This window comes from Herpailurus yagouaroundi, unplaced genomic scaffold (assembly GCF_014898765.1).
Source record: "Herpailurus yagouaroundi ecotype Mexico unplaced genomic scaffold, PumYag 213, whole genome shotgun sequence".
Classification (NCBI taxonomy): domain Eukaryota; kingdom Metazoa; phylum Chordata; class Mammalia; order Carnivora; family Felidae; genus Herpailurus; species Herpailurus yagouaroundi.
Genome location: NW_024412444.1, coordinates 11,500,172 through 11,517,579, shown reverse-complemented (window position 1 = coordinate 11,517,579; position 17,408 = coordinate 11,500,172). Strand labels below are relative to the sequence as shown.

General features: G+C 44.5%; 2 protein-coding genes across 4 annotated transcripts in view; one reads left to right on the top strand and one right to left on the bottom strand.

Annotated features, from left to right (window-relative positions):
• Nucleotides 1-17,408, bottom strand: part of ARHGEF3 (Rho guanine nucleotide exchange factor 3) — a 307,785-nt gene that overhangs the window by 289,137 nt on the left and 1,240 nt on the right. The gene's annotated exons all lie outside the window — the stretch shown is intronic.
• SPATA12 (spermatogenesis associated 12) lies at nt 12,703-13,668 on the top strand. The gene is given in 5 exon segments (XM_040454460.1): nt 12,703-12,822; nt 12,984-13,198; nt 13,200-13,354; nt 13,357-13,444; nt 13,446-13,668. Coding segments are annotated over 5 exon segments (801 nt in total).

Here is a 17,408-nt window from a genome sequence, read left to right as displayed (position 1 = left end):
TGGTTACAAATCCAGGCTCCTGAATCTCTGCCCTTTGCAGCCTGGGGGCCTCAGGCAGTTGCTTCACCCCATTAGCCAATTTCCTCTTCTGTAAAACAGGGCTAATAGGACTAGCTGATGGGATGAAGCAGAGGCGTGAAAGAGATAAAGTGTGCAGAGCCCTGAGCCAGGCATGTCCACACCAAGTGCGCCACGGGTGTAGCTACTGCATAGTAGCTTTTGTTTTCTAAAGGAGGTGCAAAAGAACTCTGGGCAGCTTCTAGCTTCTGCTGGGGAGCCTTCCTAATGGCCTGCATGGCAAGTGGGTACATCTGGCTGCACCTCACAGGGGGAAGCCGAGTTGGAGAGGGCATACACCTGGAGGAAGCTCAGGGCAGCAGTGGCCTCTGAGTCACAGCCCAGCCCCTCCCTGCCACATCCCTTTGTTCTCTGGGGTTGAGCTGTGACTCACAAGGGCTCCAGTCCTGGGCTGAGCCCATCTGACCCAAGGATCCGACTGGCCTGCCCACAATCACTAAGAACACTCTGTCTGTGCACACTGGCAGGCTGACTCGTTCCTGCCACACCAGATCCCCGCCTGCAGCAGCAGATCTTAGAGGGACACTCCGGGCCCTTGTGAGTGGTTTTACCGGCCACCCCCGCCTCCCACCAGCACCTCTTTTTTGCTGTCTGCTCCATTTTGATTTAACTTTAACCTGTGAGGAAAAAGTCCAGGAGACTCGTTGTGACATTCACACCCATTTCACACCCTCTAACTCCTCTGACTCCTCTGACACTTTTTTGTTATTATAGGAAAATACACATAAAATTTACCACTTTAACCGTTTTTAAGTGTATAATTCAGTGGCATTAAGTGTATTCACAGTGTTGTACAACCATCACTACCATCTGCCTCCAAAACTTGTCCATCATCCCAAACTGAAGCTCTGTACCCAATAAATAATAAATAACTCCCCATTCTCCCCTCCCCTGACTCCTGGTAACTTTTAGTCTATTTTCTGTCACTATGAACCTGCCATTCTAGGAAGAAGTGAAATCATACAGTATCTGTTCTTTTGTGTCTGCCTTATTTCACTCATCATGTTTTCAAGGGTCATCCATGTTGAAACAGGTGTGAGAATTTCCTCCCTTTCTATGGCCAGTAATACTCCATTGTACATAACTACACATTTTGTGTATCCATTCATCTACCAGCAGACACTTGGGTTGTTTCCACTTTTTAGCTTCTGTGAATAACGCTGCTATGAATATGGGTGTGCAAGTATCTGTTTGAGTCCGTGCTTTCAAAACAGTTTCCTGAGGTGGAGTGTGATTATTTTCATCCTCATTTTACAGACAAGGAAGCTGTGATTACCCCTGTCAGAGGGCGGTGCTATGCCTCTGAACCCAGGCAGATGACACTGTTACATTGTTTCTCCAGTGTGACAAAGAAATGGAGCTGTTTCTGCCCACATGCATTTGCGGCCCTGAACAACGCCTGACTTAGGTCTGTATCATCCTTCCTTGCTCTGACCTAGGAACAACCAAAAAAGGGTATGGGGGATGGTCCCCTGGTTGGATTTATCTAGACTCACTCCTTGCAGTGAGAAATCCAACTCCATCTAGATTGGTGAAAAGGGGGATTTGTTGAAAGGATACTGGAACAGCTCAGTCAAGACACTGGATCCAAAGATGATGTGCCCAACCTTTTCCTCACACTGTCCCCACTGCAACCCTGGGAACCTGTCCTTACTGCCCTGGACCTGGTGCCTCTGAGCATCTCTGCCGCTTCTAAGCAAGTTAGGGTGAGCTGGGAGAAGCCCATGGCCTGGCTTGGCTGTACCTATATGGGGCCCTAAGCCAATCACCACAGCCAGGGGGTGGAGACCACTATGGGCCCAGCCTGGGCCACGGCCCCCACCCAGGCCCCCACCCACCCTCGGGAGAATGGGGACTCCTTCCAGAGGAGAAGGAGGGAGGCATGGCAAACGTCCAACACAGACACTCATGGTGGTGTAATCTACAATAGCAACAAATTGGAAGCTGTCCAATAGTAATGAACAAAACAAGGTTAAATAAATCAAGTTGCTACATCCACACAGTGAAACATTATGTAGCTATTTAACAAGTAATAATCATGAAGATTGCCTAGCAACTTTAAAAAAAAAAAGAGGTCTGTACAGGAATGCCTGGTGGGAAAAGACAGAAGACACAGGCACACATAACCTACCTATATGAACAATTCACAGGTAAGAAAAATGCAGGCAAGAGTTGTATCATAATGGTAGAATCATAAATGACTTTTTATCTCTATTTTCCCAACTATCATTTATTGTTTCAACAAATATTTACTGAGTGTCCTACCTGGTGGGAAGCGGGGTGCTAGGGATACATCAGGGAGGAAAACAGAAGAAAAAACCTTGTCCTTGTGGAATCTACATTCCAGTGTGGGAAGCAGACAAAAAAAAAAAAACAAAAAACAAAAAACAAAAAACAAAAAAACCCAAGATGAATAAGCAAAATATCCTCTACGTCAGATAGTGATAGGAGTAAGGAGACAAAATAAATCGAGGAAGAGAGAGAGGGGAATTGGGGAGAGTGGTAATAGTTTAGACATGACAGTTAGGGAAGGTGGTGTCTGAGTAAAGGCTGAAGGAAGTGAGGGACTAAATTATGCCAAAGTCAGGAGAAGAAAAATCCCAGCAGAGGGAACAGGGAACAGGAAGCACAAAGGTTCTGGGGTATTCAATTAGAGGAGAGCGCTGAGGCTGATGTGACCAGGCTAGGATAATGAGGGGAAGAACAAACTAAGGAAGGAGATGAACACAGCCAGATCATGGGGGTCCTGTAGGCCACTGGGGGACATTAGCTTCTGCTGTGGGAGAAGATGGGAGCCCTTCGAGGGTTTTAAGCAAAAGGGTGGCAATCTCCCCTCCACCCCCCCGCTTTAGGAGGATCCCTCTGGCTGTGAATTGAGAACAAGCTGGAAGGAGGTAAGGTCAGAGGCTGGGAGACCAGCAAAGAGATCGACATATTCACTCAGGTGAGAGGGGAGAGTAGCTTGGACAATGGGTAAACAGTGGCCACATGCTGGCTATATTTTGAAAGTATGCACAGTGGGATTTTCTGGTAAGTGCGGAGATAAAAGATATAAGGGTCAAAGATGACACCCCAAGCTTTGGGTCTGAACCATCAGAAGGATGGAGTCACTGTTAACTGACATGTGGGAAGAGGACCAGGAGAGTAAGGTGCCCTGGAAGCCAGGTGAAGAAAGCGCTTCAAGAAAGAGAACATGACCACCAGTGGCCAACGCAGCTGGTCACCAGGCTGGGTGGGGCCAGAGAATAAGCGATGGGGATGAGCAACGTGGCAGTCAGCAGGAGATGTTCATGAGGGGAACCTAAGCCTGCTGGGTTTCATGGGTTCACGGAAGAATGGAATAGCAGCAGTATTCCAATAGCCAAAAGGTGGGAACAACCCAACTGTCCTTCAACGGATGCATGGAGAAACAAAGTGTGGTATATACATACCATGGAGTATTATTCAGTCTTAATGACACCTGCTGTAACATACATGAACCTTGAAGACATTATGCTGAGTGAAATAAGCCAGTCACACATACAAAAGACAAACACTGCCTTATTTGTATTGATGCCATTTACATGAGGTATCTAGAGTCAGTAAATTCATAGAGACAGAAAGTGGAGTGGTAGTTACCCAGGGCTGGGTGGAGGGAGAAATGGAGAACTGATGGCAACAGAGTTTCCATTTAGTAAGATGAAAAAGTTCCGGAGATTGTTGGATAATAGCGTGAACATACTTAACATTACTGAACTGGACACTTAAAAATGGTCATGACGCTAAGTTTTATGTTATACATATTTTATCACAAGTTTTTTTTTTAACAAGTGAGAGAGACAGGGAGACAAAAAATTAGAGCAAGCAAGTCCAAACAATTCTTTCAAAAAGTTTTGCTCTAAACTGAAGAGAAATAGGGTCATAACTGGAGGGAGAAGTAAGGTGACCAGAGTGTTTGGGTTGTGGGGGGTTTTCTTTAAGTTGGGACAAATAACAGCATGTTTGTTTGCTGATGGGACTGATCTGGCAGACAGTGTTCTCAAATGTTTAAATTACTTTCCAAAAAAAAAAAAAAAAGCTATATTCTGGGCTGATGAAAATGTTTTGGAGTTAAATAGTTGTAATGGCTGCCCAATTTTGTGAATATACTAAAAACTGCTAAGTCACACACTTTAAAAGAATCAATTTTATACCTTAATTATACCTTAATAAAAAGAAGAGAAAATGAAAAAGATAATAAATTTAATATTGTCTTGATAACCATGTTCTCATATACAGCCTGAGTTCCCACCCAAACAGCCCCAGGTAGTTCCTGTGGCCAGTGACCCACAGGTTACTTGGTAGCTTGAGGCATCCGAGAGGGGAGCAAAGTCTTCCAAGTTTAGGCTGAGATACAAATGCTACATCAGCACACACAGTCCCTACAGAAAAATCCACTGAACAAGCACCCGCTGGCTGGAGATAAATGGCTCTATTTACTTAGGGCCATGAACTCTCAGGTCTCTGGTCTAAAAAAGAAATGTCAGAAAAATCCATTCAAGTCAAAGCAAGAAAATCTGCACCTGCTACCCCCTCCCATCCGCCAACCCATGCTGTGCTCCTATAACTGCATGGGAACCAGGGACGGGCTTAATTGGCAATCAATCATGGGAGAGGGAGTTCTTTCTGAAATGCCCTCCTATTTGTAACAGTATCACAGTCCCGCTTCCCACTACATTTTTCGTTTCTTCTGAACAACTTCAAACAGTATCTTACTCCCTATTATGCTTAATTTTATGTGTCAACTTGTCTAGACCACAGTGCCCAGATATTGGTCAAAAGTTATTCTAGGGGTGCCTGGTGGCTCAATTGGTTAAGTGTCTGTCTTCAGCTCAGGTCATGATTTCGTGGTTCATGGGTTCAAGCCCTGTGTTGGGCTTTGTGCTGACAGCTCGGAGCTTAGAACCTGCTTTGGATTCTGTGTCTCCCTTGCTGTCTGCCCCTCCCCCACTTGTTCTCTCTCTCTCTCTCTCTCTCTCTCCCTCTCCCTCTCCCTCTCTCTCTTTCTCTCTCAAAAATAAATAAACATTAAAAATTATTCTAGAAGTTTCTGTGAAGGGTCAGGTTTTTTTTTTTTAGATGAAATTAACATTTAAATCAGTAGACTTTGAATAAAACAAACTGTTCTTCATAATTTGGGTGGGCCTGATCTAATCAGTTGAAGGCCTTCATAGAACAAAGACTGACCTCCCCTAGCAAGAAGGAATTCTAACAACAGACTGCCTTTGAACTTGAATGGCCACTCTTCCCTGAGTCTCTAGCCTGCCAACCTACTCTGCAGATTTTAATGTTTATTTATTTTTGAGAGAGAGAACACAAATGGGTGTAGGAAGAGGGAAAGGGAGAGAGAGAATCCCAATCAGGCTTCACACTGTCAGCACAGAGCCTGACACAGGGCTCGAACCCATGAACCATGAGATCATGACCTCAGCTGAAGTCAGACGCTCAACTGACTGAGCCACCCAGGCACCCCTACTCTGCAAATTTCAAACCTGTCAAGCCTCCACAATCACATAGAGGAATCACCACCTCCTTAAAATAAATATATCTCTTTCTCCCTCTCTTTCTTCCTCTCTCTCTCTCTCTCTCGCTCTGTATGAGATATATATCAACAGAGACAGAGAAGACATCCTGTTATATAATATATATTATAAAATATATATCATTATAAATTATATACATACATATTATATATGTACACATTATATATCTTTATATAATATATACTTTTATATATGCATACTGTGGTATTATATATGTGTGTGTGTGTGTGTATATATATAAATATATATATATATATATATTTATGTATATAATTTATATGTAAGTATGTTGGTTTTGTTTCTCTGGAGATTCCTGACTAATATACCCCCAAAACAACTGACTCTCCATCAGAAATTATCCCTTATTATCTGGACTTGCATGAAGTTCCATCCAAGTCATCGGATGACTAAGAAAATAAAAATTAAAAATCCACAAAATACAGTAACTTAGGAAGGATAATATGTCTATGTATTGATCCAAGCCATCATAGTGGATACATGTGTTTTTAAATGCAACTTTAGGTCAAAAAGTGGTATTAATTTTATATCCATTTTGTGGCAACCTTCTCAATATGCAGCAACTCATTAGATATTAAATTATACCTTCTCCACTGATTGTTACAGGAGATAGATGCCTGACCTGGGTTCACACCATGAACTTGTAACAGGACTTAGTCTTTTTGGGTGCAAGCCCAGCTCCACTACTCATTCACAGTGTGACCCTAGGAAAGTTATCTCTCTGTGCCTTGGTTTCCCCATCAGAAAATGGAGATACTAATACCCTCTTCCTGAGGTTGTTAAATGAAATAGTACATGTAAAACACACAGCAAACTGTCTAACACAGTGCTTTTCAAATAGTAAGTTCTGACCCATTTATGAAATAAATCTAGTGGTCTCTTAGCCATCATTTAAAAAAAAGCATAGGGGTGCCTGGATGGCTCAGTCAGTTAAGCGTCCAGCTCTTGACTTCAGCTCAGGTCATGACCTCATGGTTCATGAGTTCAAGCCCTGCATCAGGCTCCACACTGACCGTGTGAAGCCTGCTTGAGATGCTCTCTCTCTCCCTCTCCCTCTTCCCCTCCTTCCTTGTTCTCACTTTCTCTCTCAAAATAAATAAATAAACTTTAAAAAAAATTTTTAAAGCACAAATTCACTAGTGTAGGAAAGAATTATCAGAGGACACTAAACATACATAAGGTAAGTCTTGTCTCACCAAACTTTTGTTTCAGATATGCATGTGCATGCATCCGTGTGCGTGCATGTGCACACACACACACACACACACACACCCCAGGTTATAGCCTAGATCTATCTCTTACAATGTGTCACAGTCAAACGCAAGTGTGAAAGCCCAGACTCCACCATATAATAAGTGCTCCATAGAATTTGGTAGCATCATAATTATTATCTCACTTGAAAAGATAATACAACTTTATTTGTGTAATAAAACAGGGTTGCTGACCCTGGTATCGGTTCTGCCACTCATTCACTGCAGTGCTGTTTAAGAGTCACTCCACCTCCCTAGATTCACTTGCCAGCTCTCTCTCCTCGAAGACCTCGGCAGTCATTTAAATATTCTCTGACTCACAAGGCTGGCCAAGGACTAGTGAGGCCCTGCCCAGCCCAGAACGTACAAAATGTGAGTGACCTGTTAAGAAAACCACTTGAGTGCACAGGGCTTTTGTAAAATTAAAGCCCTGCTGGAGAGAAACAGTTCCCCCCACCCCTTGGGAGATGTGTCACAGAAAGAGGTTACTCAAGGTCGCCTAGGCTGCATCTTCTGAGACTGGAACTTCAGCTCTGACACATGCTTCCTTGTTTGGGGGTTGGGTTATATCATTGTGTTTTTCCCCTAACTTTCCATGTGCACAGGCGTGCACACACACCCCTCAGTAACGAATGCGAATGAAATCCCTACGAACTGCCTGTTCTAACAGCTTGGGTAAAGGGAACCTGCTAAACCCAAAGGAGCTTGGCGTCTGAAGATCTCAAAATACTTTCTATTGGATATAACTTTTTCCCCTCCAGAAACAAACAAAACCTCTGCCCAAATTAATACTTTTTAAAATTGCTGTGATAAACAACTCCAACCTCTCACACACATTAGCACCATTTTGTCTCAAACAGAGCCCCTAGCCCCAGCTGCGGTGCACCGTGGGTTTGCATTGCCCATTGTAGTGCCCCGGGTTGTTCCTGCAGTCTAGAAAACCAGACTCCTAGTGACACACACGTCGGTGCTTCACTTTTTCTTTCTTCTTCTGTAAGAATACAATTGTGGACTTGTGCCAAAGCATGACATCTGGAATGCATAAGTGCAGGTAGAGGTGTAAACTAATCTTCTAATAAGTGATAGTATTCCCTTCTTATTTTTATTCCGTTCTTCAAAGCATGATGCCAGTTTGGGGAGAGGAGGCAAAATTGCTTTAGCAGCAGAACCTTTTCCTTCAATGAAATCCTACCTCTTTGCCCGCCAAATAAAAGAAGCTAAAATACGGCCTCCCTCTAACACCCTCCACCATTCCCTGGTGCCTCTGGGGCGGTGGGCGTCCCCAGTTCTCACCGCACTTGTCAAGCATGGAGGCAGGGCAATAAAGGAGGATCTCTATGGATCTCCATCACGCCCTCAGATACAAGGAAGCTGAGTCTGCCATATGCTTGGTCAGTGCCAGATCTACTCCCATTTCACACATTCAAGGCTTAAATGTTTTATCCAAGGTCTCCAGCCTTGGATTGGACACTACCCTGTACTTGTCAGTTACCTCAATAAGAGAAAGAGATGCTGATGTCCCTGGGTCTTTGTCTTTGAAGCTTCAAGGATGGGACCCTGAGTGTCAACCCAACGAGCGAGTGATGCATCAGGATCTGAACTTAATATGGATAAACTAGCAAAACTCCACACACTGACATTCGGATTCAAATGAGTCCCTATTAAATCTCAGCTGCCTTTTTTGCAAAAATTGACAAGCTGGTCCTAAAATTCATATGAGGACCCCGAATAGCCAAAACAATCACGAAAAAGGACAAAGCGAGAAGACACATACTTCTTGATCTCAAAAGTTACTACAAAGCTGCAGTAACTAAGACAGTGGTACTGGCATAAAGATTTACATACAGGTCAATGCAACAGAATGAAGAGGGCAGAAAAAAACACTTACATTTATGGCTAATTGATTTTCAACAAGGCTGCCCTTTCAACAAATGGCTCTGGGACAACAGGATCTCCACATGCAAAACAGCGAGGCCGTACCTCTACTTCACACCACATATAAAAATTAACCCAAACTGGATCAAAGGCCTAAACCTAAGGACTAAAAACTATAAAACTCTTAGGAGAAAATTTCAGCATAAATCTTCATGCTTTATGCTTTTTGGTGTTATACTTAAGAAACGTTTAGGGGCGCCTGGGTGGCTCAATCGGCTAAGCGTCCGACTTCAGCTCAGGTCACGATCTCGCAGTTCGTGAGTTCGACCCCGCGTGAGGCTCTGGGCTGACAGCTCAGAGCCTGGAGCCTGTTTCGGATTCTGTGTCTCCCTCTCTGACCCTCCCCCATTCATGCTCTATCTCTCTCTGTCTCAAAAATAAATAAACGGTAAAAAAAATTTAAAAATAAGAGAAACATTTACACCAAAAGCATAAGCAACACAATAAAAATAGATAAATTGGACTTCATCACACTTAAAATCCTAGGCTTCAAGGAACACAACCAAGAAAATAAAAAGACAATCCACAGGAGAAAATATTTAAAAATCATATATCTGATAAGGGACTGAATTTAGAATATATAAAGAACCCTTACAAATCAATAATAAAAAGACAAACCAACTTTTAAAAATTGGCAAAAGATCTGGAATGACACTTCTCCAAAGTGAAAAGATATTCAACCAACACAATGTTAAAGAAGAACAAAGTTAGAAGACTGCAATTTCCTGACTTCAACACTTATTACAAAGCTACAATAATCAAGACAGTGTACTATTAGCAAAATAATAGACAAATAGACCAATGGAAAAAAATAGCCCATAAATATAGTCAGCTCATCTCTAACAAAGGAGCAAAGGCAAAACAATGGAGCAAAGATAATCTTTTCAACAAATGGTGCTGGAATAAGTGGATATCCACATGCAAAACAATGAATCTAAACACAGACCTTATGCCCTTTGCAAAAATTAACTCAAAATGGATCAGAGACCTAAATATAAAATGCAAAACTATAAAACTCCTGGAAGATCACATTGGATAAAACCTAGCTGACCTTGGCTATGGTGATGCTTTTTCAGCTATGATGCCAAAAACACAATCCATGAAAGAAATAATTGATAAGCTGGACTTCACTAAAATTTAAAATTTCTGCTCTGCAACAGATAATCCCAGGAGAATTAGAAGACACACCACAGACTAGGAAAAAATATTTGTGAAAGATATATTTGATAAAGGACTGTTATCCAAAACATGCAAAGAGCTCTTAAACTTCAACAATAAGAAAACAAACAACCTGATCTGAAAATGAGCCAAAGACCATAATAGCCACCTCACCAAAGAAGACATACAGATGACAAGTAAACATATGGAAAGATGCTCCTCCACATCATATGTCATCAGGGAAATGCAAATTAAAACAATGAGGATACCACCCCACACCTATTAGAAAGGCCCAAATCCAAAACACTGACCATACCAAACGCTGACCAAGGATGTAAAGTAACAGAAACTCTTTCATTCATTGTTGGGGGGGATGCAAAATGGTACAGCCACTTTGGAAGACAGTTTGGAGGGTTTCTTACAAAACTACATATACTCTTACCATACAATCCAGTATTTACCCTAAGGGGTTGAAAACTTATGTCTACACAAAAACCTGCACATGAATATTTAAAACAGCTTTATTCACAACTGCCCAAACTGAGAAGCAACCAAAATGTTCTTCAGTAGGTGAATGGATAGACTTGGTACATCCAGATGATGAAATACTAAGCAGCACTAAAAACAAATGAGCTATCAAGCCATGAAAAGACAGGGAGAAACTTCAAATGCATGTTACTAAGTGAAAGAAACCAATTGCTACATTCTGTCTGATCCCAATTATATGACATTTTAAAAAAGGGGAAACTGTGGAGACAATAAAAAGCTCAGTGGTTGTAGGGGGCAGGAGGGTAGAGATGAATAGGCAGAGCAGAGAGGATTCTTGGGGCAGTGAAAATACTCTGTGTGATATTATCATTGTGTTTGTAATTATCATTATACATTGGTCCAAACCCACTGAAAGTACAGCACCACGAGTGAACACTTAGATAAACTATGGGCCTTAGATGACCATGATGTGTCAATGTAGGTTCGTTCTTGGTACCAAAAGTACCATTCTGGCGAATGATGTTCATAAATGGTAGAGGCTACGGATGTGTGGGAACAGGAAGTAGAAAGGAAATCTCTGTACTTTCCTTTCGATTTTATTATTTAAAAAACAAAACTAAACTAAAACTGCTCTAAAAAATTAAAAAAAAAAAAAAAAGATGTTCGGAGTACTTGGGTGGTCAGTTGGTTGAGCGACTGACTTCAGCTCAGGTCATTATCTCACAGTTTACGAGTTCAAGCCCCATGTTGGGCTCTCTGCTGTCAGTGCAGAGCCCGCTTCAGATCATCTGTCCCCCTCTCTCTCTGCCTCTCCACCGCTCACATGCTCTCTCTCAAAAAAAAAAAAATTAAAAAAAAATTCAACACTACTAGCTATAGGGAAATGAAAATCAAAACCACAATGATACCACTTTATATGTACTAGGATGGCAATAATAAAAAAAAGATGGACAGTAACAAGTGTTGATGAGGATGTGGAGTAATCAGAACCCTCAAACACTACTAGTGGGATTGCAAAATGGTGCTGCCATTTTGGAAAACAGTTTGGCAGTCCTCCAAAATGTAAACATAGAGTTACCATATGACCCGCAATCCCACTGGAGGTATATACCCAAGAGAACTGAAAACATATGTCCATACAAACTTGTACTCTCCTCTCTTGGTGGGGGGGTGTGAAAAGAGAGGAAATGCATATGAACAGAGAAAGTGCTCTTGGACATATGGTCAAATGAGGTAAATCTCATTGGAGAACAATACATATAAAATGAGCCCATTATGTTGGTTTTTAAAGATATGCACAGGTACACACACCTGTACATCAAAACATAAGAAAAATATACAGTCAGCTGACCATAAATGTTCTCTCTGGAAGCAAGCCAGGGATGGGGGAGGCACAATTTAATTTTTTACTCTACAATTTCTGATTTGTTTGCATTTGTATATGTAAAGAATATAACCAGCCTTTCTTGTACAAAAGAGCATTTCTTTTTCTAGTCAAAGGGGAAGGAAAGAGGGAAAGGCCATTGGAGCTGGGCAGTGTGGGAGATTCTGAACGTGGATAAGAGTGAAAGAGCACTCCCAGTAGTAGGAACAGTGGATGCAAAGCTGTTAACGTTGAAAAGCCTCTGGGGTATTTGGGGGGCTGTTGGGTTCAGCTCCATTGGAGGGTCTAGCAGGTGACCTGGAATGGGGTGTGGTGACGATACACCAGAACAGTCCGTTGAAGCAGCCGGGTTCTGAGGGTCATGGGTACATGGAAGCCACCACTGTAGGGGGAGGCCTGGGAGAGACCACAGGAGGGGAGGGCATCTCATGGCATTTCACACCTGACCTCTGTCTCACAATAAATTTACCCTCAACTCCACTATCCGGATTTGGCTCCTAATATAATTGTCTCCAGAAAGGATAGCACCTGTCCCTGGTGAGGTCCCCAAATCTGAATGAAGAACTCTCTGTGTGTTTGAGCAAACCTTTCAGAGCACAAAGTAGTGACGGAGTGATGTGTGTCCGTTTTAGGTCACCAGATAATGACCACAGCCAGCCCTTCCTGCACAGAGGCTGTGACAGGAATATGCTCTCTGCACATATCTTCTCATTTAATCCCCACGGCAAACCCATAAGGTACAGCCAACCACTGTCCCCATTCACAGAGAAGGAAACCAAGGCTTGCAGAGGTTAGGCACCTTGCCTGAGGTCACTTTGCTACTAATGCAATGCTGGAGCTGAGACTGGAACACAGGACCCCGACCATCACCTCCACCACCTCCGGACATGTCAATTTGCCTTCAAGTCGGCCACTGTCCTGCATCACCACCCCAGCTTCCAGGAAAATAGTAAGCTCAGAATTGAAGATGAATTCAGGGCTTGGGGTTCTATCAGCAGGAGCAGCAAACCCCAACCTATAAAGTTATCATATGCTGGGTGGAAGTAGAGGTGGCAGATTGGACAAAGAACTAAGTTGGACTGTTAAATAACTAGTTTGATCTTTAGCTAGCTGAGCCACACAAGGCACCAAACTGCCTCCTTTGTCTTTCAGCTCCGGCCAAGGACCCCAGCCTCTCTTTCTGGAGCACTCAGCTTTGACTTGGGTCCCATATCCAGCTCTGTCCTGACTTGCGGGTCCACTTTAGAAAAGTCAGGAGACTCCTGGGGAAATAAGGCAATGGCCTCCTCCAGTCTCATTGCTCCGTGGCCACCAGAGACCCTGGGGATCCACTTAACACCGCAACATATCCTCACCATGCCAGAGACTGGGCGGTTGGCCGGGAGCAGCCTTTGCAATCCCAGAGCTGACATTCCACAGCGCTGTGCACCAAAGCAAGGCCTGTTAGTGATATTTAAAAGCATCTCTCTCTCTTGACATCACTGAATCAATCTTCTGGGAAGATCCCCCTCATCTCCACCTTCCCTAATACAACTGAACAGAGTTCAAGCAAGACACAGTTGGCAAGTTATTCCACTTCCCACCTTGCTTTCTTGGCCAGGAAGATGGGGATGCTAAGAGGGCATGTGCCACAGGACAGTTTTAGATAATACATGAGGATGTCAGTGTAGAGCCCAATAGCACAAGGCACGGCCTTTCACATCAACTGGCATTTACTGAGCACTGGTATGTCAGTTCCTTTTCCACAGAATACTCACAGAAAACATATGTGCACACATGCTGCCATAACCAATGAGGATCTGGCATCATCTGAGAGCTGGTACCTCTTTATCTGGACCTTTGCACATGCTCTTCCCTCTTCCTTTCATCCCCCACCCCCCGCCACTCCCCAAGAGAAGTGACTTGTAGCCATCCCTTTCTTTTCTTAGATATCACTTTTTCCAAGAACCCTCCCTGTCATACCTCCTTTATGCTTTGTTAAATAACATCAAATGACCAACCAATCAACCACTCAATGGGGAGAATGGGAAGCATACATCTCCTGGTCTATGATCCTATACATTTTCATCACTTCGTTTTTTTCCATCAAAGCTTTGCTAAGTAACTACTTTCCTTCTAGATGGTTCCCTGTAGGTGATGAGATGTTTGTAACCAAATGGCACAAAAGAGGAGGCAGTCCATGGCGAGGGCAGGTGAAATGAAGCAAGTCTTACTACGTGTAGGTTTGTACTTCTAGCAGTGCCCCCCCCAAGGCTTATACTCATCGCCCAGGTGGCAGTTTCAGGAAACACCATTACTCCAGGTGCCTCTGGAAAGGAAGGCACAAGCCTTCTGGTCAACCATGAGAGCACACAGTGTTGAGATCTTACTCCAGCCACCTGCTAGGATCTGGGGAGGAGGTGATGGAGGTTCTGCCCACAATGTCTCATTTCCCCTCCCCCTTCCCCAGTGAGACAGACCATGTCCAGGGCTCAAGAGCTGACTGGTCAAGCCAGGAATTCAACCACAACCTTGGGGTCCACATGCATAGAATTGTCTTCCCCCAGATAGCCACACCCCACATTCATCTAGGTTTCTGTTTGAATTGCTTCCTCAGAGAAACCATCCCTGACCTAAACCAATGCTGCCTCCACCCCACTCACTCTGGGTGAGTGGATCCCATCCAGCTTCATCTTGTTTATTACACTGACCACACTCCCTGATATCATATCATAGACCTAGTTGTCGACTGTCCATCTCTGCCCACGGGATGTAACACCATAATGGAGGAACACTGCCAGTCTTGACTGCTCTGTGGCCAGTCTCCAAGCCCTACCTCCATAAATGGTTCTTGAATAAATGGAGTGAATGAGCTGAGCTAAGGGGATAAGGCACATGTGCAGATAGGATTCCAAATAACTATAATCTTTGATCTTTTTTTTTTTACAAAAAAGTGTACCCATTTTCATAACTGAATGAACAGTTTTCACTACAGTGAAGAAGAAGGCAAAGCTTATCTCCAAACCTCTCCACAGAAGACCCCACTCCACCCACCACACCGGCGATCTCCCACGCAGGAATGTGCATTAATTAGAATCATATATACAAGCGTTTCATTGTCACTCAAGTTTCAACCTGTGCAAAGTGCAAAGTGATATGAATCAGACAATATTTGTACACACCACTAAGATAATGCATCCAAGGATTAATTTTTTTTAATTAATTAAACCTGGCTGGCTTGGTCAGAAGAGCGTGTGACTCTTGATCTCTGGGTTGTGAGTTTGAGGCCCATGTTGGGCGTACAGCCTACTTAAGAAAAACAAAACAAAAAAAAGCTCTTACTCACCTCACTTCACTCAGGGGATGCTCATTCATTCTGTCACTAAGGAACATTTATAAAGCATCTACTGTGTGTCAGGGGCCAGAGTTCAGTGGTAAAGAGGGCAATACCTCTACGCTCTTGGAGTCTGCATTCTCCTGTGTGGAGGCAGACAATAAACCCATAAATAGATACATGACTATGAACATTTCAGGTACGCTCCATGAATAAAATACAATGGGAGAATGTGATCAACACTGATGGGGGAGGGGCTGCTTTGAACAGAGTGGTCAAGGAAACCATCTCTATAGAGAAGACATCCAAGCTAAAGGACAAGATACTGCCGGACATGAGAAGAGTGGTAGAAGAGTGTGCTCCGCAACAGGAAGAGCATGTGCAAAGGCCCTGAGGAGTCTCCTGACAACTTGAAATCAAATTTTATGAACTGCATCCCATCCTAACAGCCCCACGACAGGCCAACAATCTCTGCTCCTTCAGCTTGCCTTCTCCTTTCCCCAATTGACTTCTTTATCAGATTTTCTCAAGTCAAGACAGACTTGAATTTTCCACTGGAAGGTGTGCCCTGAGTAAGGGCACAAAGGAACACGTGTACGCTTCTACCTCTAGGAGACACAGGTAATGTTGACATCTTGACACCGTAAGAACTTGGGCCTGCTCCTGTACAAGAGGTAAGAATGTCCCCACCAGCAGTTCAGGATCCCCTTTTGTGGGGTGCAGGCTTTTTGCAGAAAATGATGAAGAGAGAACTCTCTGGAAAAATACACACCTGTGCTCCAAGCATCTCATGTACGTGTCAGAAGATTCCTGGAGCCCCAGGCTCAGGACTCCCATCTGTGGTTACTACCACCAAAAGATGCTAAACTGGTGCAGGCTCCACTGGAGGGACAATCTGCTAGAGGTTAGTGAGTGGAGGGGAGGGGACAAGAGCAGGTCTTTGGGCCCCTAACTACACTCCCACACTCACAGAGATGAGGCAGTATCAGCCTATCAGGGGGCCTGAGAACTGAAGGAGTTCCCATGGAACCTTATTCACTCCCCCTCAGTGAGGCAAATATCCAGTCACACTCTAGAGCTTCCAGAGAAGGTCTGAGACCCCATTTCTCAGCAGTGTCCTTGACAAAGGTCATCTCTAATCTCGTATTCTGAGACACATTTTGCAAAAGGCTGCTTAACCATAGGAAACATTACTGCAAAGCCCAAGGATTTTGCAGCCCAAAACAACTAAAGCGAGTAGAGCTTACCTTGATACAAGGCACAATTCTAAGAACTTTCACCTCACACAACACTTTAGCATTTGTACTATTATCCTCATTTTACAGACGAGGAAACTAAGGCACAGATGGGTGAAGTAACTTGCCTGAGACTATACAGCTAAGACAGAGACACAGAAAAGCTTTCCGCTTCCACACCCCAACCAAGAAAAAACACAGCTATACCTTGTGTTGTGCCTGAAATGCTGTAAAATAAGTTTCTGCGGGTGCGTCCAGGACAACTACCGTTTGGCAGTTCTCACATCTTTGCCCAGTGCTGGAAGCAAGCCGGGTTCTGGCATTAAAGGGGGAAAGAGTCCTCTAGGAACAAGTCGCTCTGTTTCAGCACTGTTCAAGCCCATGTTGAGGCTGACAGTGCAAAGCGCAGCTCTACCGCGTGGCAAAGCCCAAAGGCATCCAGTTCCACCGGGCTCGGCCAACTTCCACACTCAGAAAATGCTCACCGGCCTCTGGCTATGAGGCACCGAGATTCACCCTAACCCCTTGGCGTCCGCCTCCCTCGCCTCTACCTCACGGTCCTCTGGCCGCGCTATTTAAAAGATGCAGCCGCCAGCACACGGGCCGGGCGGTCCCGGAACCGCGGCCGCCGCCCTGCGCGTCCAGAGCCGCGTTCCTCGCGGCGAAGTGACCGGCAGCCCCGCGAGCCACTACCAGCAGCGCCCGACGCGACGCTGACCTGTGGGCGACCCACCAAGGCTGGGGAAGACACCAAGGAAAAGGACAGGTGGCGCCTCCCTCCCCGGAAGTGGCTCTGGGAACGTTCGCCTAAGAGCTCCCAGCACCAAAGTCAGGGTCTCCGGCGCGAGCGGCCGCCGGTCCGGAGTGGCGGTGGCGCTGCCTACCTGCGCCGCGCCCAGGCACCCGAGTTGCGCTCCGAGTGCGCCGGGACCGGACAGCGCGCCGAGTCCGCTTCGGGCACCGGGACGGGTGGGGGCGACCCGGAGG